At 50.0% G+C, this 18,102-nt stretch overlaps 1 protein-coding gene across 13 annotated transcripts in view; it reads left to right on the forward strand.

Moving 5' to 3' along the window:
- The window catches only part of KCNAB2 (potassium voltage-gated channel subfamily A regulatory beta subunit 2), an 86,450-nt gene that overhangs the window by 57,084 nt on the left and 11,264 nt on the right, over positions 1-18,102 (forward strand). For 11 of the 13 annotated variants that reach the window (XM_025206387.1, XM_025206390.1, XM_025206389.1 and 8 more), the window contains 6 exons: positions 5,475-5,519; positions 6,744-6,788; positions 6,871-6,914; positions 8,252-8,338; positions 15,904-15,989; positions 17,236-17,356. In XM_025206387.1, the coding sequence (XP_025062172.1) occupies positions 5,475-5,519; positions 6,744-6,788; positions 6,871-6,914; positions 8,252-8,338; positions 15,904-15,989; positions 17,236-17,356 (428 nt within the window). Of the gene's footprint in view, positions 1-5,474; positions 5,520-6,743; positions 6,789-6,870; positions 6,915-8,251; positions 8,339-9,239; positions 9,285-15,903; positions 15,990-17,235; positions 17,357-18,102 lie in introns of all 13 variants that reach the window. The other 2 variants (XM_025206396.1, XM_025206394.1) reach the window with 1 other exon arrangement.

Raw genomic sequence — 18,102 nt, forward strand, 5'->3', positions numbered from 1 at the left:
TAAAAGCCCTGTTTATTGACAGTGCAGCTTAATCAATATTTAAAGATCTTCCATATGAAAGAACTGCAATGCAAGCTTCCCTGCACTCTTGAGGCTCTAAATATTTGAAAGAGGGCCTTAAAGGACAGTCATTTCCCTTAAAAATTTGGAGGAGTCTCCCCATCAGGCAGAAATAAGTGCCTACTCACCATCTTATTCCATGATCCCCTCCTTTCAATTATTTAAGAGCGAGGCCAGCTATCTTCATGCAGGCTGGTTTAAAACATGGAGAGTAGAAGTAATGAAATCATTCTGCTCCTCTGCCCTCATTTGCTGAAGTCATTTCACATTTGCTAAGATGATGCTTTCCTCTCTGTCTTTTTCCCATGAAGGTGAGATCCCCTTAATCCCTATCATCATGTTCCCCCTGGGACAGGGCATCCAGCTCCTAGGAGCGGGGGGAGCATTTTTCATCTGATTTACAACATGCAGAGGGCACTAACCTGCACTGTAGTGTCCTCCCTACACTGTGAGTGTAACTGCTGAGCAACCTGAGAAGGACTCCTGTAAAAGAAGAGTCCTGCCATGAATATCACATCCTCTTTCTGATCCATGTTAGAGCAGGGTCATTTTCAACCTGGAGGGATGTGGGCAGTGGGATCCCCCAGGGCTCGGTCCTCAGGCCTGCACTGTTCAACATCTTCATCAGCAACTTGGACAAGGGGGTGAAAAGCACCTTGTTCAAATTCGCATATGACACTAAGATGTGGGGAGAAGTGGGCATGCTAGAAGGGAGGGACAGGTTGCAATTGGATCTGAACAGGTTACAGGGGTGGGCAGATGAGAATAAGATGGGATTCAATACTGACAAGTGCAAGGTAGTGCACCTAGGGAAAAAGAACCAGCAGCATACCTACAGGCTGAGGAACTCCCTTCTCATCATCACAGAGGCAGAAAAGTATCTTGGAGTCATTACAGACTCCAAGATGAACATGGGCCGCCAATGTGGGGACGCAGTCAGGAAGGCTAACTGCACCTTGTCATGCATCCACAGATGCATCACGAGCAGGTCCAAGGAGGTGATCCTCCCCCTCTATATGACACTGGTCAGGCCGCAGTTGGAGTACTGCATCCAGTTCTGGGCGCTGCACTTCAGGAGGGATGTGGACAGCATCGAGAGGGTCCAGAGGAGGGCCACTCGCATGATCAGGGGGCAGCAAGGCAGGCCCTACGAGGAGAGGCTACAAGACCTGAACCTGTTCAGTGTCAAGAGAATGCTGAGAGGGGATCTGCTGGCCATCTATAAATTTGCCAAGGGGGACCAGCAGGTAATTGGAGAGTCCCTGTTCCCCCGAGCACTACTGGGAGTAACAAGGAATAACGGCCATAAGTTGACGGAGAGTAGATTCAGGCTAGATATCAGGAAGCACTACTTCACAGTCAGGGCGGCTAGGATCTGGAACCAACTTCCAAGGGAAGTGGTGCTTGCTTCTACCATGGGAGTCTTCAAAAGGAGGCTAGATAGACACCTTGCCGGGGTCGTTTGACCCCAGCATTCTTTCTTGCCCATGGCAGGAGGTCGGACTTGATGATCTGCTCAGGTCCCTTCTGACTGTACCAACTATGAAACTATGGTGAAGTGGCAATGTTAAGGTGGGGAGGGACGTTCAAAGGGGTTGAAACCACACCAGCTAAAGCCCTGGCCATTAGAAATGGAAAAGCAAAGCGTGTTCCACCTCCTCTGATACAGTACGTTCTCTAGACTTGACAGATACTTCAGGCCTCTCAGAAAAGCAAGCAACAAGACAGCCACATAGGAGACTCTGAGTTTAAAGGGAGTCAAAAAGAGTTGTCTGATGGTTAGTGCACTGGCCTGGGACTCCAGAGGTTCCTTGTCCCACCAGAGACTTTCTAGGCAGGTCAGTAAGCTGCTGCTTAGTGACCACCCTTACATGGAGGCTGCAGATGGTCAGAAGCTGCAGTGCTGGAGCTCTATGCTTACTTCAAAAAGGCAATCTCTCTATCTGCCGTTCCCCACTGGCTCAGCTCATCATCTGAGTGAATCTGTCTTGCACCAGGGGGTTTGTAGCACTCGTCCCTGACTTCATGCCCTTTCACACAACTAAAACAGAGAGCATCTCCAAAAAGTAAGTGCACCCCTGTGGCTTCAGGAGAGGTGTTAGCCCTCCCGCCCCCATCCCGCACGCCCAAAGGAAACAAACTGTTAAATGCATGGGACAGTCTGACCTGCCAGCAAGGCTGTGTACCCAAGAGAGGTTGTGTGAGCAAGAGAGGGGCATTTGGGTAATAATAGATGTGAGGTAATCAAGAGATCATGAGTAGAACAACCAGGCTCAACTGAGAAAAATGCCACAGCCTGAGGCTGATCAAAAAAGAGTCAGGAGAAGAGGTGCTGTGAGGAGCACAGAGGCTTGCTTTTCCTCCCCCTCCTTTGTCATGACATTTCTTTGCACATCCATTGCAGGGGGCCAGGAGCCCTCTGAAGAGCTGCAGCCTGTTTTTAGGCAAGTGAGCAATTCTGGTGCCTGTGTTCCTGATACCCTGGGGAAGCAGAGCAGCTTGCCAGTGGTAGGAGGGCAGGGGCTGGGCTGCCGATCCCCTCATGTGGAACATGGTTCTCTTCAAAAATATTTTTTAATGGAAAAAAATTAATGAATATGGAAAGGAGGGAGGGTTTGGTGTTTAACACCCCACCCCCAGTGGAGTATGCCCAGGGATCTGTTGGAGAAGGATGGTGACAGCTCTCCAGGATATATGCTGCAACAGATTTGGTCTTGAAGCAAAACCCTGCTGTTCAGGTGTGAAGAAAACCCTTGGATTCCTAGCTCTGTCATGATTCAAGGCAAGCTTGCTTGGCCATTACTGCAGTGCTGCCTTCCTGAGGGCTTGGGCATCTCAGTTACAGCATGGTCATTGCACCCATGCAGCTATCTTATTGAACTAAATTTGCTCAAAGAGCAAAACTCCCTCTGTCCAGAAAGCCCTGGCAAAAGTACTTTGAACCTTGTAACCCCCATATCCACCCTAGACCTCCCTGCAAACAAAGCAGAGTCTAACAGCAGTGTCCACTTTGAATTTCCTCACTGCTGGAGGCCAGATTTTCACAGACAGTCCTGTTCAGATTCCCAGAGACTTGCATGTCTCAAACTCCAGCCCTCTGTGTTTTCACAGAGGAGTCTCTCTCTGCCTCTCATAGGCCATACACGTTCCCCCTGGAGGCAGCCTCTAGAGCCTCCAAGGGGAAATAAACACTCTTCCAGTGACTGCAAGGTTTGGAGACTGGTGAACTCCATGGTGGGACTGATCAACTGTCTCTTTGGTATTGTATTGACCTGGTTTATCACCCATGCCGCCAGGAACAGGGCAGGATGGCAGTTCTGCTGTTTGAATTTGTTGCTGTAATTTGTTTCCTGGTAGCTTTAGCATCTCAGTTCAAATGTGTTACAGAGCATGCAGAGACTTCTCTGCCTTTCTTTGCCCTTTAACTGTAGGCAACTGCTGGGTTCTTTGGGGTTTTTTGTGGGGTGGGAATGGAGTGGGAGAGGGGGAGGTGTGGCTAGGCCAGAAGTACAGGTTTGAGTCTCCTTTTTTAAAAAGCCTTTTGCAATGCTGACTGCACATGCACAGTGTTTCTTCCAAGGCAGCATGTTCTAAAGAAACCTGGCCTGCTGACAACTCCTGTGTGCATGAACTACATCTGGAAAGGACGTTCATTTGCTCTTAAAGCAGGGAAAACTGGTCTTATGTACTCATTTGACTGATATAAGAAGAGAATTTCTTCCAGCTGCTAGGACCTGTGACACTGCGCTGCAGTTACCCTTGCGTCAGCACAAAGAATTCTTCCTTCTTGCCTTCCCGCTCTGCTCATTTGGTGATTTATGCCATGGCTCCAGTGAGGTCTCTTCAGCTCTTCATTTTCCTGGGTATCATTGGTGACACATAGACACTGAGATCTGCCATGCACCCCTTGGAACTGCCAGCTGCAAAACCGGAAGTGTACTTCCAGTTCCTCTGCTGGCTTGGCAATCAGCTGCTGGGGGACCTCCTCCAATTCCCCCCAGTTGGCTGTCGATTGCTGCAGGACCCTCTTCCCCTCCCCCGGTCGGCGATCTGGTGCCCCCCCAAACTTGGGAGGCACCAGTCGCCCATGGTGGGTATCTGTTCACTGCCTAGCCCAGGAGACCCGATCCTAGTTAAAACTCAGGCCTCAGGTCACAGCCTTCAAGGGGCTTCAGAGCTAACGTTGATTTAAAAACTCAACTATAGAGGAAGAAAGTTACTGATGTGGCCAGGATTGGTCCCAGCGGTCTGATTAGTTTCTACTAGTGCCTCCCCCTGCAGATAGTAGCATGGCTCAGTTGGCTGTGTCCTCGCCTCGGCTGCGCCACAACACGAGCTCCTGCCTGGGGCTGACACCACAGTGCCAAGCCAGAAATGCAGCACAAATTAGTCTCAACAAGATGAGCAAGATCACGCATTCCCCTTAAAATAGAAACATCTGTGGAGCCAGTCCTGAGGTATCTGCCAGGGCCCAGCACCCTGCCAGGGCCCAAGGGAAAGCAGGGAGGAGCCAGGAGGACACACTGGCTCTATGCATCAGTAAAGAGGGGCTGCCTCCAGGCTACGGGCTAGAAATAGACAGTTCTCCCAAAGGAACAAAGATTCCTCCATGCTCCCTCATACCTCTTGCGTGTCAGTGAAAGGCCTGGAGATTTGACCCCAGCCATGTTCTAGCCAGTGGCCAGTCACAAGCAGCAAAGCTCTGTCTCTTGTGCATCTAAACAGCAGCTTTATAGCTGTGTAAATGCCACACAGTGCAGGTGGCAATTCTACTTTCCCTGAAACATGGATGCATGCCTGCATCTAAGTTACAAGAATGTAGGCAGGCAGAAACCCACGACTAGCAGGAGTTGGATAAAGAAGGGGCGGGGTTCCTATGTTTTATCACCACTAGCTTAGTAGTTTGGACAAAGCTGGGTTTTAGGCCCTTCTTACCTAGAGAGGGTTTGAGTTTGCATTTTGTTTTCTCAACACAGTACTCTAACCACCACATTCCAGGTCAGGCATTATCCATCACTTCTTTTGAAGCTGGCCCCTTATACAGCTGAGAGAGGGAGATATGTGGGGCTAAGAAAAAGCAAACAAACCAGAGGGTATAAGACTCGAGGAGATCACTGCTGCCTTAGGAGGAAGTCCTGTGTTTTAGCCTGGTGCTGTGTTTTTGATAAGGTAAAACTTTCCTCCTTCTATTTTATCCAATGCCTGTTAAAAGCAGGGCAGTGGCTCAACCTCAGGAGTCTTGAGCATTCCTTCTCTTAGCACTCTTAACAACATTTTAACATGTCAGGAGTTGAATTTCACTTCATTGCTCGAAAGGCAGCTGATTCTCATTGCTGAAGTGGTTCTGACCTAATTTCAATCACAGTCTTATGAAATCATTGTCTATGTGTGTGTGTCTTTCTCTCTCATTACAGGGCTGAAGTTGTGCTAGGAAATATAATTAAGAAGAAAGGATGGAGGTAATTCTTTTTTGGTCAAGTGCCTCATTTTTTTGCAGTGGGAAATGTCTTTGCTCACCAAAGCAGGCTGGATACGCAAACAGAAGTTGGAGGTGTGCAGCAAGGTGAAGAGGGTAGCCTTGCTCTGGGAATTGCAGGAATGGATGCATTGGTGCACATCATGTGGGCCTTGGAGACAGAGGTTCCCTCCCTAGTCCTTAGCAGTGATCCCTCTGGGGCACCATCACATATTCCTGCAGTGCTGCTATCTGCACTGGCCAATGACTCAGGACACTGAGGCTGTTTTGTCATAAAATAAAAACCCTGCTTCTCACTGCTGAGGAGGTAGCTATGATGTCCCAGATCTATGCAAATTCAAGCAAGACACTTGGTCTCACGGCTTTTCCAAGGAAGGGACTCTTCCTTTTTCTTATGGAGACAGACAGAACTCGCAGGGCAGAATCCGGGCTGTTCAGTCCATCCCAGCCTGGCATCTCCTTATGCTCCTGGCTGGGTTGAGGTGGAGCAGAGCCTCTTCAGGGAGGCGCTGGAAATCACAGCAAACTCAGCCACAGGGAAGCACAATATCAAACAGGAAAACCACTGCGGTGATGCACAAACCGCTGTCTGTAGTTAGATCAGCAGACGTTAAATGTTCTCACCCCTCCAGATTGCAGTGGTTCAAAACCCCACCAGGGTTCAGTATATATATATTTCCCATTCAATTATTTATGCTCATCATCTTGTTCCACCAAGATGGTTCTTTTGCATTTATTAAAGGCTCGTCTTAAATCAACTACAGCTGTCAGCAATGAAAAGCAACTGACTTATTAGGAAACACTACCATGTCTCCTGTGACCTCTCAGAGACAAGCTCTGTCACCCCACATATCTGTCACTTTCCATTAAACAGCCCTTTTAGGCTGAGGTAGTCATCGGGACTTTGGGGATTGTCTCTAGGCCTTAGGAGTGGATGTCCTTAGTACTCTAGTACTCACCTGAGTGGTTGAGACAAGCTGTAGCTTACAGAGAGTTGTTCTGGGGCTGCTGCAGGTTTCAGGGCTGCTGCAGGCTTCTGGTCTGCCAACCTGGCATTTGCTAAATGTCTGACCCTGGTCTTGCTTGTTCTGGGTTGAATTAGGAGTTACTCAGTAGTGAAATCAAGAGGGATGTCCTGGCTGTTCTCTTTTTCTGCAAGTGGGGAATTGGAAATGCTTACCTGACAGCTCCCTGTTTCTCTTTGCAGGCGGTCCAGCCTGGTCATAACCACCAAGATCTTCTGGGGAGGAAAGTATGTAAGGTTGGCTATTACTAGTAGCAGTGTGTGTTCTGGTAGTGTTCTGTGTTCTAAACATGGCTCTCCTGTGTTTCAGAGCAGAGACAGAGAGGGGGCTGTCCCGAAAACACATCATAGAAGGTAAGAGAGCTGCTTGCAGATGGCCCTGAGCTGGGAAGGCACTTGAGCTCATGGGCTTCCCTGCTTTGGGGTCATAGCTACTCATTAGTGCTAAGGTCAGAATATCGATGATGGGGCAGCTTGTAGTGCAAGACTGAAAATGGTCAGTCTAGGTAGAGGAGTGCAGGGCAGAGCAGGAAGATACCCAGAGGCCCCCATGCAGCTGCAGGGGAGAGGGCTCCAGGGACATTCCTGCTGGGTGAGTCAAGAGCAGGTGCAGAGCCATTGCTTAGCAAACACAACGTTCACTTGCGCTGCAGTTGAGCCTTTCCCTGTGGCTAATTCCCTGACTGCTTTTGCTGTGTCCTGCCATTCCCTGGCCTCAGCTGCTGCTATGTCAGGGGCAAGCAAAGTCCCGCCTGGGGGCCGGATTGGCTCACAGCGGACTCTGTTTCCCAGCAGCCCCTGCCCACATTGCTCTGGCCAGTTTCCATGGAGACCCCAGGAGGGGCAGGGCCGCTACAGTGCAGGGCCATGACGGCCCCACCTCCCAGGGTCTCTATGGAGACCAACCTGAACGGGGCTGGTTGAGGAGACCCCATACTGTCATGGCCCTGCTGCTTCTGGCCTGAGCAGCCTGAGCAACACAGACCAGCCTGAGCAACACGGGCAGAAGCTGCTGGGAAATGGAGTCTGGCCACTGGCCAGCTCCGCCAATTTGCCCACCCCTGTGCTACGTGCTTTCCCTCTCCAGGAAGGGGCCCAGTGCACTCCCGCTCAGGTGACACTTGAGGGAGACTGCAGGGGTTATCCTGGCTGACCTGAGCTATGTTCTCTTGCAGATACCAACCACAAAATGAAACGGTCTGGGCAGGGAAGGGAAGGGCACTATCTGGGTGTGTTCGTAATCTTGTGTAGTCCAAACAGGCTGGGCCTGGTGCTGGCAGCCGCTTGCATTGCTCATGATGCAGGGGCAGTGACTCCCTCCTCTCCGCCTTCTGACTCTGTTTCCCCTTTCCTTTCCTCTTAGTTCTCAGCCAAGAGCACAAGTGTAGGGCTGCTCTTTCTGCAAGAGGAGCAGGGGGTGAAGGCTAGCCACAAAGCCAAAAGCACATTACAGTCCCCTGGTCTAAAGTGCTCTTATACCTGTGGGATCATCTCAGAAGGAAGTGCCAGCCCCGAACCCAAGGGCCGTGTCCTTGGACTATCACTTCCCTTCCGACCCCAGGGGATGGCTGAACGAACCTCTGATTGCGTCTTCCAAGTGCTTTGCAATCCTGGATGGGGGCACGGGAAAGGCCGGGTACCCAGCAGGGCAATATGCTTGACATGTCTTGCATCCATGTCTTCCTTCCCAGGTCTGAAGGCTTCATTAGAGCGGCTGCAGTTGGAGTATGTGGATGTGGTGTTTGCAAACAGACCGGATCCCAACACCCCAATGGAAGGTAGGTCCTGACACCAGCTCTTACTGGTGGTCTTGAAAGCCAGGTCCTGGGCAGCAGGCAGCAGAGAGCCTGCTGTGCTAGCCACAGCGTCCACCCCTGTGCTGTTTTGGGTGCCGGTGAGTGGGAGCAGACAGGTCTGGGGGTCCAAAATTGGGCCTAGCTTTATTTTTCAGAATTGTCCTCCCCTTTACCCCCTCCACCCCATGTGTAATAGGGAATTGCCTGCCAGCAGGATCCTTAGAGTATATTCCCCTTTCTCTGTGCCATGGGGAAACACTCCTGCTTAGACTTCCCAGGCCTGACTGTGCTGCTCTCCTGGACCTCTTGGGGCCTGTCCCCTGATGCTGGGACTCTGGGCAAGGTGTACATCTCTCCTCTGTCTGAGAGCCTTTTCTCAAGCTGCTGTGCCAGCACCTCCTGCCTCCTGGATGTAAGCTGGCCTTGTGCATCCAGGCTTTTTTTTTTTTCCCCTATTTTATGAAAAGATTTTGACTGGCTCATTGTGTGCAGGGAGAGTTCATGCCTTGTTTGTTAGCATCTTAATCATAAAACCAGTGGAGAACCTTATTTTTTTGCATTTTACCTTTGTCATTTGTGTTCTTTCATTCTGATTCCTTGTGATGGGTTTCACATATGCTGTGTTTTTCCTTTTCACGCAGCAATTGTTTCATATGTTGATATGTTCAGTGTCAGTCAAATGTTTTTTTTAAAAAGCTCTTGCCGTGTAACTCCCCTCCATCGCCCAGCCTGAGGAGCCTTCTCAGGATGTGCTCCACTCCAGGAACAGATTTGTATGGGTGGTTTATTCCTCCTCCGGCCCCGTGCCCTTTTGTCATGCCTTCATTGTAATGTGCCAGCAGCTGTAAACTCTGGTCTCTTTAAATCTTTCTTTTATCACCAGGGGACCCATTTAGTTCTTCCAAGTCAAGAACATTCATCATAGAAGGTACATCGTACCCGCAGTCCGAATATTGACTTCTGTGTCCAAGCAGCATTTTATGGGATGGCCTCTGTATTTTTATTTAAACTATCTCCTTTCCCCTGATGACAAACTTCACCATAAAATGCACAAAGGGAAAAAAAATAATAACCACTGCCCTTGGGAACATCTTGCAAGTAAAAAGAAAAAAGCAAAATAGTTGTTAGCTCTTTCCCCCCCCCTTCCCTCCAGCCATTGTCATCCCATTCTTTGGTTCCTTTCCTCAGTCAATGCATGACACACCATTTTCAAATATGCCTGCCTGTATCACAGGAGATCAAGCCTGTTTGAAATTCTGCCTTAAACCCAGCATATTGGTTCGTGCAGTAACGTGGTACTGATCCCTGACACCCTCGTGATGCTGGAGGAGAACAGTTGGGGGATAAGGGTGACCAAATCAGCCAGACAAGGGAAGAAGAGCAGTGGTGGTGTTGGCACTGGAAGTGTTCAGGTCTATATGCCTATCTAGCCTGAAATACAGGGGGCAGGATCAGTGCTGTTCATTTGGCCCATGCACTTGGCTTAGAAGCAAATTGGCTCCCCAAGCTGTCACTTTATTGGCTCCCTGGACTCTGATTTCTTCTCCCCTCGTCATGCTGCCTGGCCTTGCACAAAAAACATGTACTAGGGTTGGGCAAAATTCTGTGTGTCGATACTCCACGCAATGGCAAATTTTGAGTGACCAAATCTAAATGAAGAGCAACAGCATCGGGGTCCATTCCAAGTCAGCTTCCCCATAATGAAGTTGAGGCAGCTGCTACTCCTGGGTGCACCCTTTGGTGAGCTGCAGAAACAGGCGCAGCTGGCTCAGAGCTGACTGGTTTGCATGCATGTGTGAAATGAACTTTTTTGCAGTCCCAGCTTTGAAAAGGTACAGGAGTGGGTCAGGCACTGCCGGAATGCTGACTCCTCTTAATGACTGAGCCAGATGCCTGCTTGCAGTTGACTTGCAGCACATTCCAATGTGGTTATTCAGGCATTATTTTGCCAGGATCCAGATGCTGTAAGTCTCCTGCCTCCACGCAGATGGAATCCTTCCTTAAATTAAAGGGGCAAGTGGAGTGCAGCTAATGAATATGACGTGGGCAGTCTGCTACAGAGCGGAGTAGAGTTCTTTTCCCTATGGACCAAACATTTTGCCCAGCTCTGGCAGCTGCTCCTTTCTCTGCTCGTGATGGATTATTCCTTTCCTGTGTAATGTTTGGTGACCTTGTGCAAGAGCTGCTACCTACCTCCCCAGTTTTATTTTCGTAGGAGCCTTTTGTTCACACAAGTCCCACGCTCGGCTTAACTGTCGCACTATATCAGTGCATGCAATGGACACGTTAAGCCTGGTATGACTTGTTTCCTTTCTGCTTCTCTTTGGCATGAGTTGATGCCTTGGCTTGTGTCTCAGCCTGCATGGTTCAGACTTGGCTGAAGGTCTTGATCAATAGTCCCCAACAGTGTTTCTAAAAATTAAAATGAATGGCAAACAGAGGTACATGCTAGCAGTTGGTTTCACATCCTGAAGTCACATGGGGCATTCTTATGTTAACTAGCCAGTGGAGGCTCCCAAACCCTTTTCAGTTGTTGCATGTACTTTATCAAAGGGTAACATGACTAGTGCAGTTACTCTAAAAGTGGCACCATAGACGTGCATTACAAATGAAAGATGAAGGCTCTGCCCCCAAAGAGCTCATAGCCTAAGTTCAGACAGTACCAGACAAGAGCCAGAGAGGAGGGCTATGGAGAAGGGAGGGCAGCAGGAAAAGGCCCACAAGTGGCCTGCTCCATGTGATCCTCTGAAGCCTCCTGGTTTTGTATGTGCACATTGATCACATTTTTCTTCTTCCAGCTGTGGCAGAAAGAGTACTCTGGCTAGGAACTGGAGAAGCAGCTGTAGAGACAGGGTGAACTCCATAGCCCCCTCAGAATGGATGATGCACTTTCCATTGACTTTTGTGGGGTCAGGATTTCATCCCCAGTGCCCTGGGTTGGGAGGATCCTCTTGCCATGCCTCAAACGGGTTTTCCTTGAAAAGAGACTAGGAGTGCCTTGCCTCTGACCTGACTTCTTGGCACACCACACTATATATCAGTTGAGACTTCACTTGTTCTCTCCTGCTGCCCTGTGCTCAGTTTCCTAAAATACTCTGCTGGGAGCTGAAATGCTCCCAGCCTGGTCTGAACCTATAGAGATTTCCAAAGAAGTTCTTCCAGCTCTTAAGAGAGGGGGACCTGTATTTTCTCGGTTCTCAACATCTAAGGCTGCAGGCCCAGGAGCAGCTCTGCAAGTTGCTACACGTCACAGAGCTGGCTCTGGGGTGGGGCTTTTTTCTGCACATACTAGACTGACAGATGTTACCCATGATTAACTGGTCCTTTAAGTAATGACCTGGCCAGACATTCATTCAGTGTGATAAAACACGGAATAAGCCACAAAGTTATTGCACAAAATACATGTAATAGCCAGGGATCTGGGTTTTCCATTCACTGCAAAAAAACACAGATTTTTCTCCTTTTAAGGAAAAAACCATGGGAAAACAAGTTTCCCCTTGCAAGCTAGCAGCCTTCCAGCTTGCAAGGGACTGCTTGGGCCTGTGGAGGGAGGGCAACTAGAGGCAGGGGGCACCACATTCATGTGCATGTGCACACACACGTGGGTGGCATACAGCTAGGGAGGGTGGTGGGAGGAGTCCTGGCAGCTGGATACAGGTAAGTCTGTGGGGAGAGGGGTTGGAGGACCAGGGCTTGGGGACTGTAGCAGGGTGGGGGGATATTTGTATGTGTGTATGTGGAAGGCGTGTGTGGAGGGAGGGCGAGGGCGAGTGCATGCCAGCACTGGGGGAAGATGTCCAGGTGCTGGGGCTGTGGCAGGGCCAGGAGGGTCTGAGGCAGTATTCTATGCCACCAGCAAGCCCAGCTCCATGCCATTGCCTTTGGGGCCATCCAGAGGCACCTGCTCCTCTTGCAAGGGAAGGGGTGGGAGAGCCCTTTGCTGGGTAGCGGGGAACTGTGTGGCCAGGCCAGTGGCACCAGGAGCCAGCGCCTGTGTTCTCAGCAGTAGGGGCAAGGTGGCCAGGAGACCCTGCCTGAGCCAGGGGAAAGAGCAGGGCCCAAGACTGGGGCGGGAGATGCCACAGACGCCCCCCACCCCCTCCTTCTTCCAGCCCACACTGGGGCTGGACTTGCTCCACCCGCAGATGCCACACTCCAGTCCAGGCAGGACAGAAAGTTCCAGGAGCCCCTTGTCTTCCTCCTGCTGCCCGCAGCATGGCCCAGGCCAGAGCCACGTTCAGCTTGGCACTGCTTCTGTGGAACACAGCACTGGTTCTCCCCGCTACACCACAACCCTAGCCCCAGCCAGCAGTGCAGGGCAGCGTGTGGGGCCCCAGCCACTCCCTGTGCTTCCACATTCAGGTGCACTGTGTGCACCTCATTCTTGAGGCCATCTCTGCTGTGTCCCCACAGACCACCATCCTGTAGTCCACGGAGGGGCAGCTAGGGACGGGGCACCAGCAGGGCTTGGGGGTGCAGGGGACTGTGGGTCGGCAATGAGGGGCACCAGCAGGGCCAGGGGCCTGTGAGTTGGTAGTGAGGGGCACTAGCAAGGATGCAGTGGTAGGGGACTGGGCAAGGGCAGGTCACCAGCATTTCAGGGCAGCTCAGCATCACAAAGCAGCAAGAGGGGCAGCCACAGCTGGACCTGCATCCTGATGAGTGAAGGGGGCAGAGGGGACTTTGATTTTCCATGATAAGAAAAACAAAATAAAATGCCAAAATATATAGGTATTTAGAATTTATTTTATTATAATGATCAAGACACTGGTAAGCTTCCAAATTGCTTAAAAATTGTAAATATAGCAATAAAACAATGTTTTCAACTGATACCTATATATATAGTGGCATTTCATTTTAATTGTAGAAAAATGCAGATTTGGGGGCTTTTAATCAGAGAATTTAGGATTATTTTTTTTTTAATCAGAGAATTTGGAATTTTTAAACAGAAAATCAGAATCCCTGTTAATAACATTGTGGCTGGTTCCCAGTGTGCCTTAAATTTAATGTATAGCCAGCCACACACAGCCTTGGGAGCACACCAGAGCCATTCAAGACTCCTGGGCGCTCCCAATTCTGTGAGTGCTAGTTAGCTGATCAGTGCTCCAAGCCAGGGAGCCAACACTTGGATCACTTGGTGCCCAAATGCTCCTGCAGCTGAGAGCCCCAGTCAGCTGATTGGCTCCCACCTGTGGGAGTGTAGGGGAGCCTTGGGATCATGAACCTGGGCTCCCTCTACACCGGCAATGTGGCATGATTGATCCCCAATCCCACAACTGTGCTTCCTGCCATGCACATGCAGCATGACAGGAGGTGCCATTGTTGGGATTGTGCATCAAATTCCATCACGCCTTTAACCAAACATCTGTCAGCGGCCCTAGAATAGCTGCTGCAGAGCACTCCTGTGAGGCAGTTCCAAGAACTGCTGGCATAAGTTAGCAGAGCACTGCTGAACAACCACCACTCTCCTGATAACATCAGGAGAAGAGTGGTGCCCTGAAATTGCAGGCTGCCTCCTGCACTACAGGAGGAAGAAGTTGGGCTGGGCAGAGCCTTTTCTACTCTAGGAAAGTTCTCTCAGCATTAGCTATGGGAACACCTGCACGAGTGCTACACACTGCACGGGGTCAGGGGTACTCAAGGGCTAAGCATATTAACACAGCTTGGAAGGGTGACTCTTGAGCCCCTGATGTCCAGCTGGATGCCCGAGCTCTCCTATCCCTGTAAGTTGACTATTCCCCAGGATGTGCAGTTGCGGACACTCCCCTCCACTGCAGAGCAAGCCATGGCTGTCTCAACTTCTGCCCCCGAATTTGTAGCCATTCGTAAGATTTGAGCTAATGCTAATTGGGGAGCCTCAAGCTTTGCATTCCCATTCTTCAGCACGTACCTGGGGTGTTGTGTTCACACAGGCATCCATTCACAAAGTAGCATTGTTTTTTTCTTGCTTTGAGGGAGGCAAGAGGTGAGGATGGTCTGCCTGCACACCTGGCTGTGGTCAGATGCATTTTATGCATGCACACATCCCACTTAGTTATATTAGATTTGTTTTCCAGGCAGTCGTTGATGGATTGCTTTTTTAGAAACACTTGTTCACAAGCTTTTGTTTCTATTGCACCATTTGCAATCAACCTTGCAAGCAATGTATTTTTATAGCTGCCTTTCCTTGACATCCCTGCTGGATCCACTACAAACCATCAGCACCTTCAGGAAGTGCTGTGTGAAAATCCCTGTCTAGTAGTCACAAGTGAAAACCCAAGTGTTCAGTTGCTTTAAGTTGCAACACGAACTCTGGGACCAAACTAGCATGCTGGGTTCCTACAATCTGTATTTGTTTTGTTCAAGGCTTTTGTAAAAAAAATTGTTCCTTAGTTTTGTTTTTTTTTTGTAGGCAATGGGTTTTTTTAATTACTTTCCTAATTAGTATTAATGTTTGAAATCTCCAGGAGGTATGAGTCGCAGGCAGAGCTGGAGAGGAGGTTGATTTTAACCACTGTAATTTCCTCCATTGCCAGCTCTCCTGTGACTTCTGGTCCTGGCTCTCTGAGTTCTGCTTCTAGCTGCCCCAGGGAAGAGTTGGAGCTCTCCTCTTCCTACCCAGGCAGTTCTGATCAGCTTTTCCATCAGTATATTTTTGAGCTGGGTTCATAAATCTCTGCAGCAGAGCAATGCTGAAGGTTCTGCCTTAAAGCAAAACTGGAAGGTATCAAAAATGACCCCAATACTCTGCCATTTACAGACCCCTCTTCCACTCACGGACACACTCACAAGCCACAAGCCTCACCCTGGTCCCCAAAAAACCTGGTTTCCTGGAAACATCCCCCTTGTTTTGTTGAGTCTCCCCTCCTGTTAGCACTCCATCACCAAGATGCAGCTGCCCTGGTTTTCCATTGAGAAGAAGTGGAAAATCTGGTTGTAGCTCTGCTTTTCATGGGATCTGGAGGGAAGCGTTTTTCACTCTGCACATGGGTGCTGTAAATCAGGTGGCCCTTCTCCATCCTCACAGGAGATTGTAAATGTCTGTGAATGTGGGTGGTGTCTGATGTGCTGCATTTCATTGTTTGAGTGTGACCTCCCTACATTTCTCTGGTCCATTACAAATGGTTATTCTTTTCTATGCCATTCCTATTCTTTTTCAGAAAAAACCCTAACAAAGTACAACCCAATACTCTTGTCCTCATAACTTACATCACTTCAGTTTTCTCTTCCCTCTCATTTCAGCTCCAACACACCACCTTCCACCTTAACTCCTGGGTTTTCTTTTCTTCTTTTTTTTTTCTTTTCTTTTGGAGCCTATGGGAAATAGTCATCAATCTGGGGGAGTCATTCTGAGAGCAGTCTGTCTGGTGGGTTGTTTTAGTTTCAATTCCCTTGTAAATGGCCTGCCACCGTGTTTGCAGTCTGGAAGTACACTGCTTGCAAGATGTCTGTGCAGTACCAACCCCCTTCCCTCTTGGTGTCATAGCCTTTATTGACTGCACCACTCCCCACTTTGCTTGCGTCTCTCACATTTCTGCCTCTGGACCTCCCCCCTTGCTTTTTAACAGAGACAGTGAGAGCCATGACCCACGTTATCAACCAGGGGATGGCCATGTACTGGGGAACATCGCGCTGGAGCTCTATGGAAATCATGGTACTGTGTCTGTCTGTGTCTGTGTGCTGGCAGGGAAGCTCTGGAGAAAGCAGCATAGACCAGTCCTCTGTGTGTAGCTGCAGCTTGTTGCTGGCACTGAGTGGAGGCCATGCAGGCTGCAGCTGCTAGCACAGGCTGGCTCTATTGCATTATGTTCCGAGCGAAGCACTGAGCTGACAATGATTTGGTCCGACAGGAGCTGTTGGGAGCCAAATGCTTGCAGATGTGTTCTAGCCTTAATTATGTTTAGATGTGATAGGAGGGCTCATTGGTGCATGTCACATTTGTGCTGCAGGAGGAAAGGGTTCCCTAACTGGTCAAGGAAGTAAATTCACAGGCAGGGCATGGGGCCAACACAGCAGTGGCCTTTCTAGTGCAGCTGTCAGGGTGAGTGACAGGCAGCATCCTGCAGTCACTGCATGTGGCACAAGCCCCTTGACAGTTGCCCAGGGCTACCCTCTAACTCCCTACTCCCTCTGTCCAGAGCCCTCCCCTCTCCACACTGGCAGGAGCTGCATCAGTAAGACGCTTCTCCCTTGAGCACTTCCATACTCTTGTGCTGTCTGCTGGCTCCATCTGCTCAGCCACTCGGGTGAATGAACAGGATTTCCAGCTAGATTTGTGCATTGGAGACTCAACACTTTCCAGGGCACTCATCTTCAGTCATTACTGTCCCCTTCCAACTGGTATCTGCAAACACACTCAGCTTAGCACAGGGTCAATATGTTGCCTCAGTGTCTCAGGAGGCATTGGGCAAGTCTGGACCTCTGCTAGCCCAAACTAACAATCATGAGTTCAGTGGATTTGGTGCTGTCAAACCCAGCCTGGGTATATGTCAGCAGAGCCCCAGCAGAGATCTGCAGGCTGGGCCTAGGTGCCCCCAGTGAAAAACACTGAACCTTATCTTGCACCCTGGGAAGTACATGGCCATGCTCCCACTGGCGTCAGCCAGTGGCAAAGCTTCCCATGAGACTGAGCCATATGGTTCAACCTTGCTCAGCACGTTGCATTGCTGTAGCAATGATTAGAGGTTGTTTCTGCTGTGAAGAGTGGGCTCTTCCTCTGCTGAGCTTGAACTCTGCCCCTAGAGAGATGGGTCCATAGAGGGCCTGAGCCAAAGGCAGGGCAACCGAGGGGGGTTCCATTCTGATGAAAGAAAGGAGCGTGAGACACAGGTGCCTGGGGAGCAGCCCCATCCAGGGGGAGTGGGGATGAAGCTGACACCATCTGGCCTTTTTGTCTACAGGAAGCCTACTCAGTGGCACGGCAATTCAACCTCATCCCACCAATCTGTGAGCAGGCTGAGTACCACATGTTCCAGCGAGAGAAGGTGGAGGTGCAGCTTCCTGAGCTCTTTCACAAGATAGGTGTGTTCTCTTGAGCCCGGCTCTGATGCAGTGGCTGACAGTGGCCAGCCAGGTGTTTCCCTGGACCAAAGGGGAGCAGAGCGTTCCCAGTCCAACTGTGCCTGGGGCTGGGCAATCTTTCAGTCTTTTGCTCAGCTCCACTCTCTGGGATGTCCAGGCCCTGGCACTGGTCTCTAGGCTTGCACTTTGGCTTCAGATGTCTTGGCAGTTGGCTTGGGAGGAGACCGCTCCCCTGTTGAACCAGAGCCAGCCATGACTTTTGTGCCCTGTTGGCAGAAGGCTTGGAGATGAGGTCTGCAAAGCTGTTGTCAGTATTCCTGATACATCTCAGACTCTTCCCATTGGAACTCAGTCCTAACCTTGTACACTTCTAACGTCTTTTTAATATACTGCTCAGATTTGGAGAATGCCAAGTGCTGTGTCTGCAGGGTGTTTTCCTCCCAGTTTCTGTTGCAAAAAAACACGCTTATCCCCGTTTCTGCCACAGCAAGCACCCAACCTCAATGCTCATGGTGTGGGAGTTGGTATCTCTGGCCAATCACAAAGCTGGCCTTACCGAACTCTTGCTCAACTGACTCAGCGCCCTCCTGCTGGGGTCTCCAAGCTGCAGACCTGGGGCTTGGTCAGGGTGGAGCATTTCCTGGACATGAAGAAGCCAGGGTCCTTTTATACTGGTTTATCCTCAGAGTGCCACTGTAACCTCACGCTTCTAGTGCCAGAGCAGGTGCCTGGTGCTGCTGCCCTTT

Source organism: Alligator sinensis, unplaced genomic scaffold (assembly GCF_000455745.1).
Source record: "Alligator sinensis unplaced genomic scaffold, ASM45574v1 scaffold322_1, whole genome shotgun sequence".
Taxonomy (NCBI): domain Eukaryota; kingdom Metazoa; phylum Chordata; order Crocodylia; family Alligatoridae; genus Alligator; species Alligator sinensis.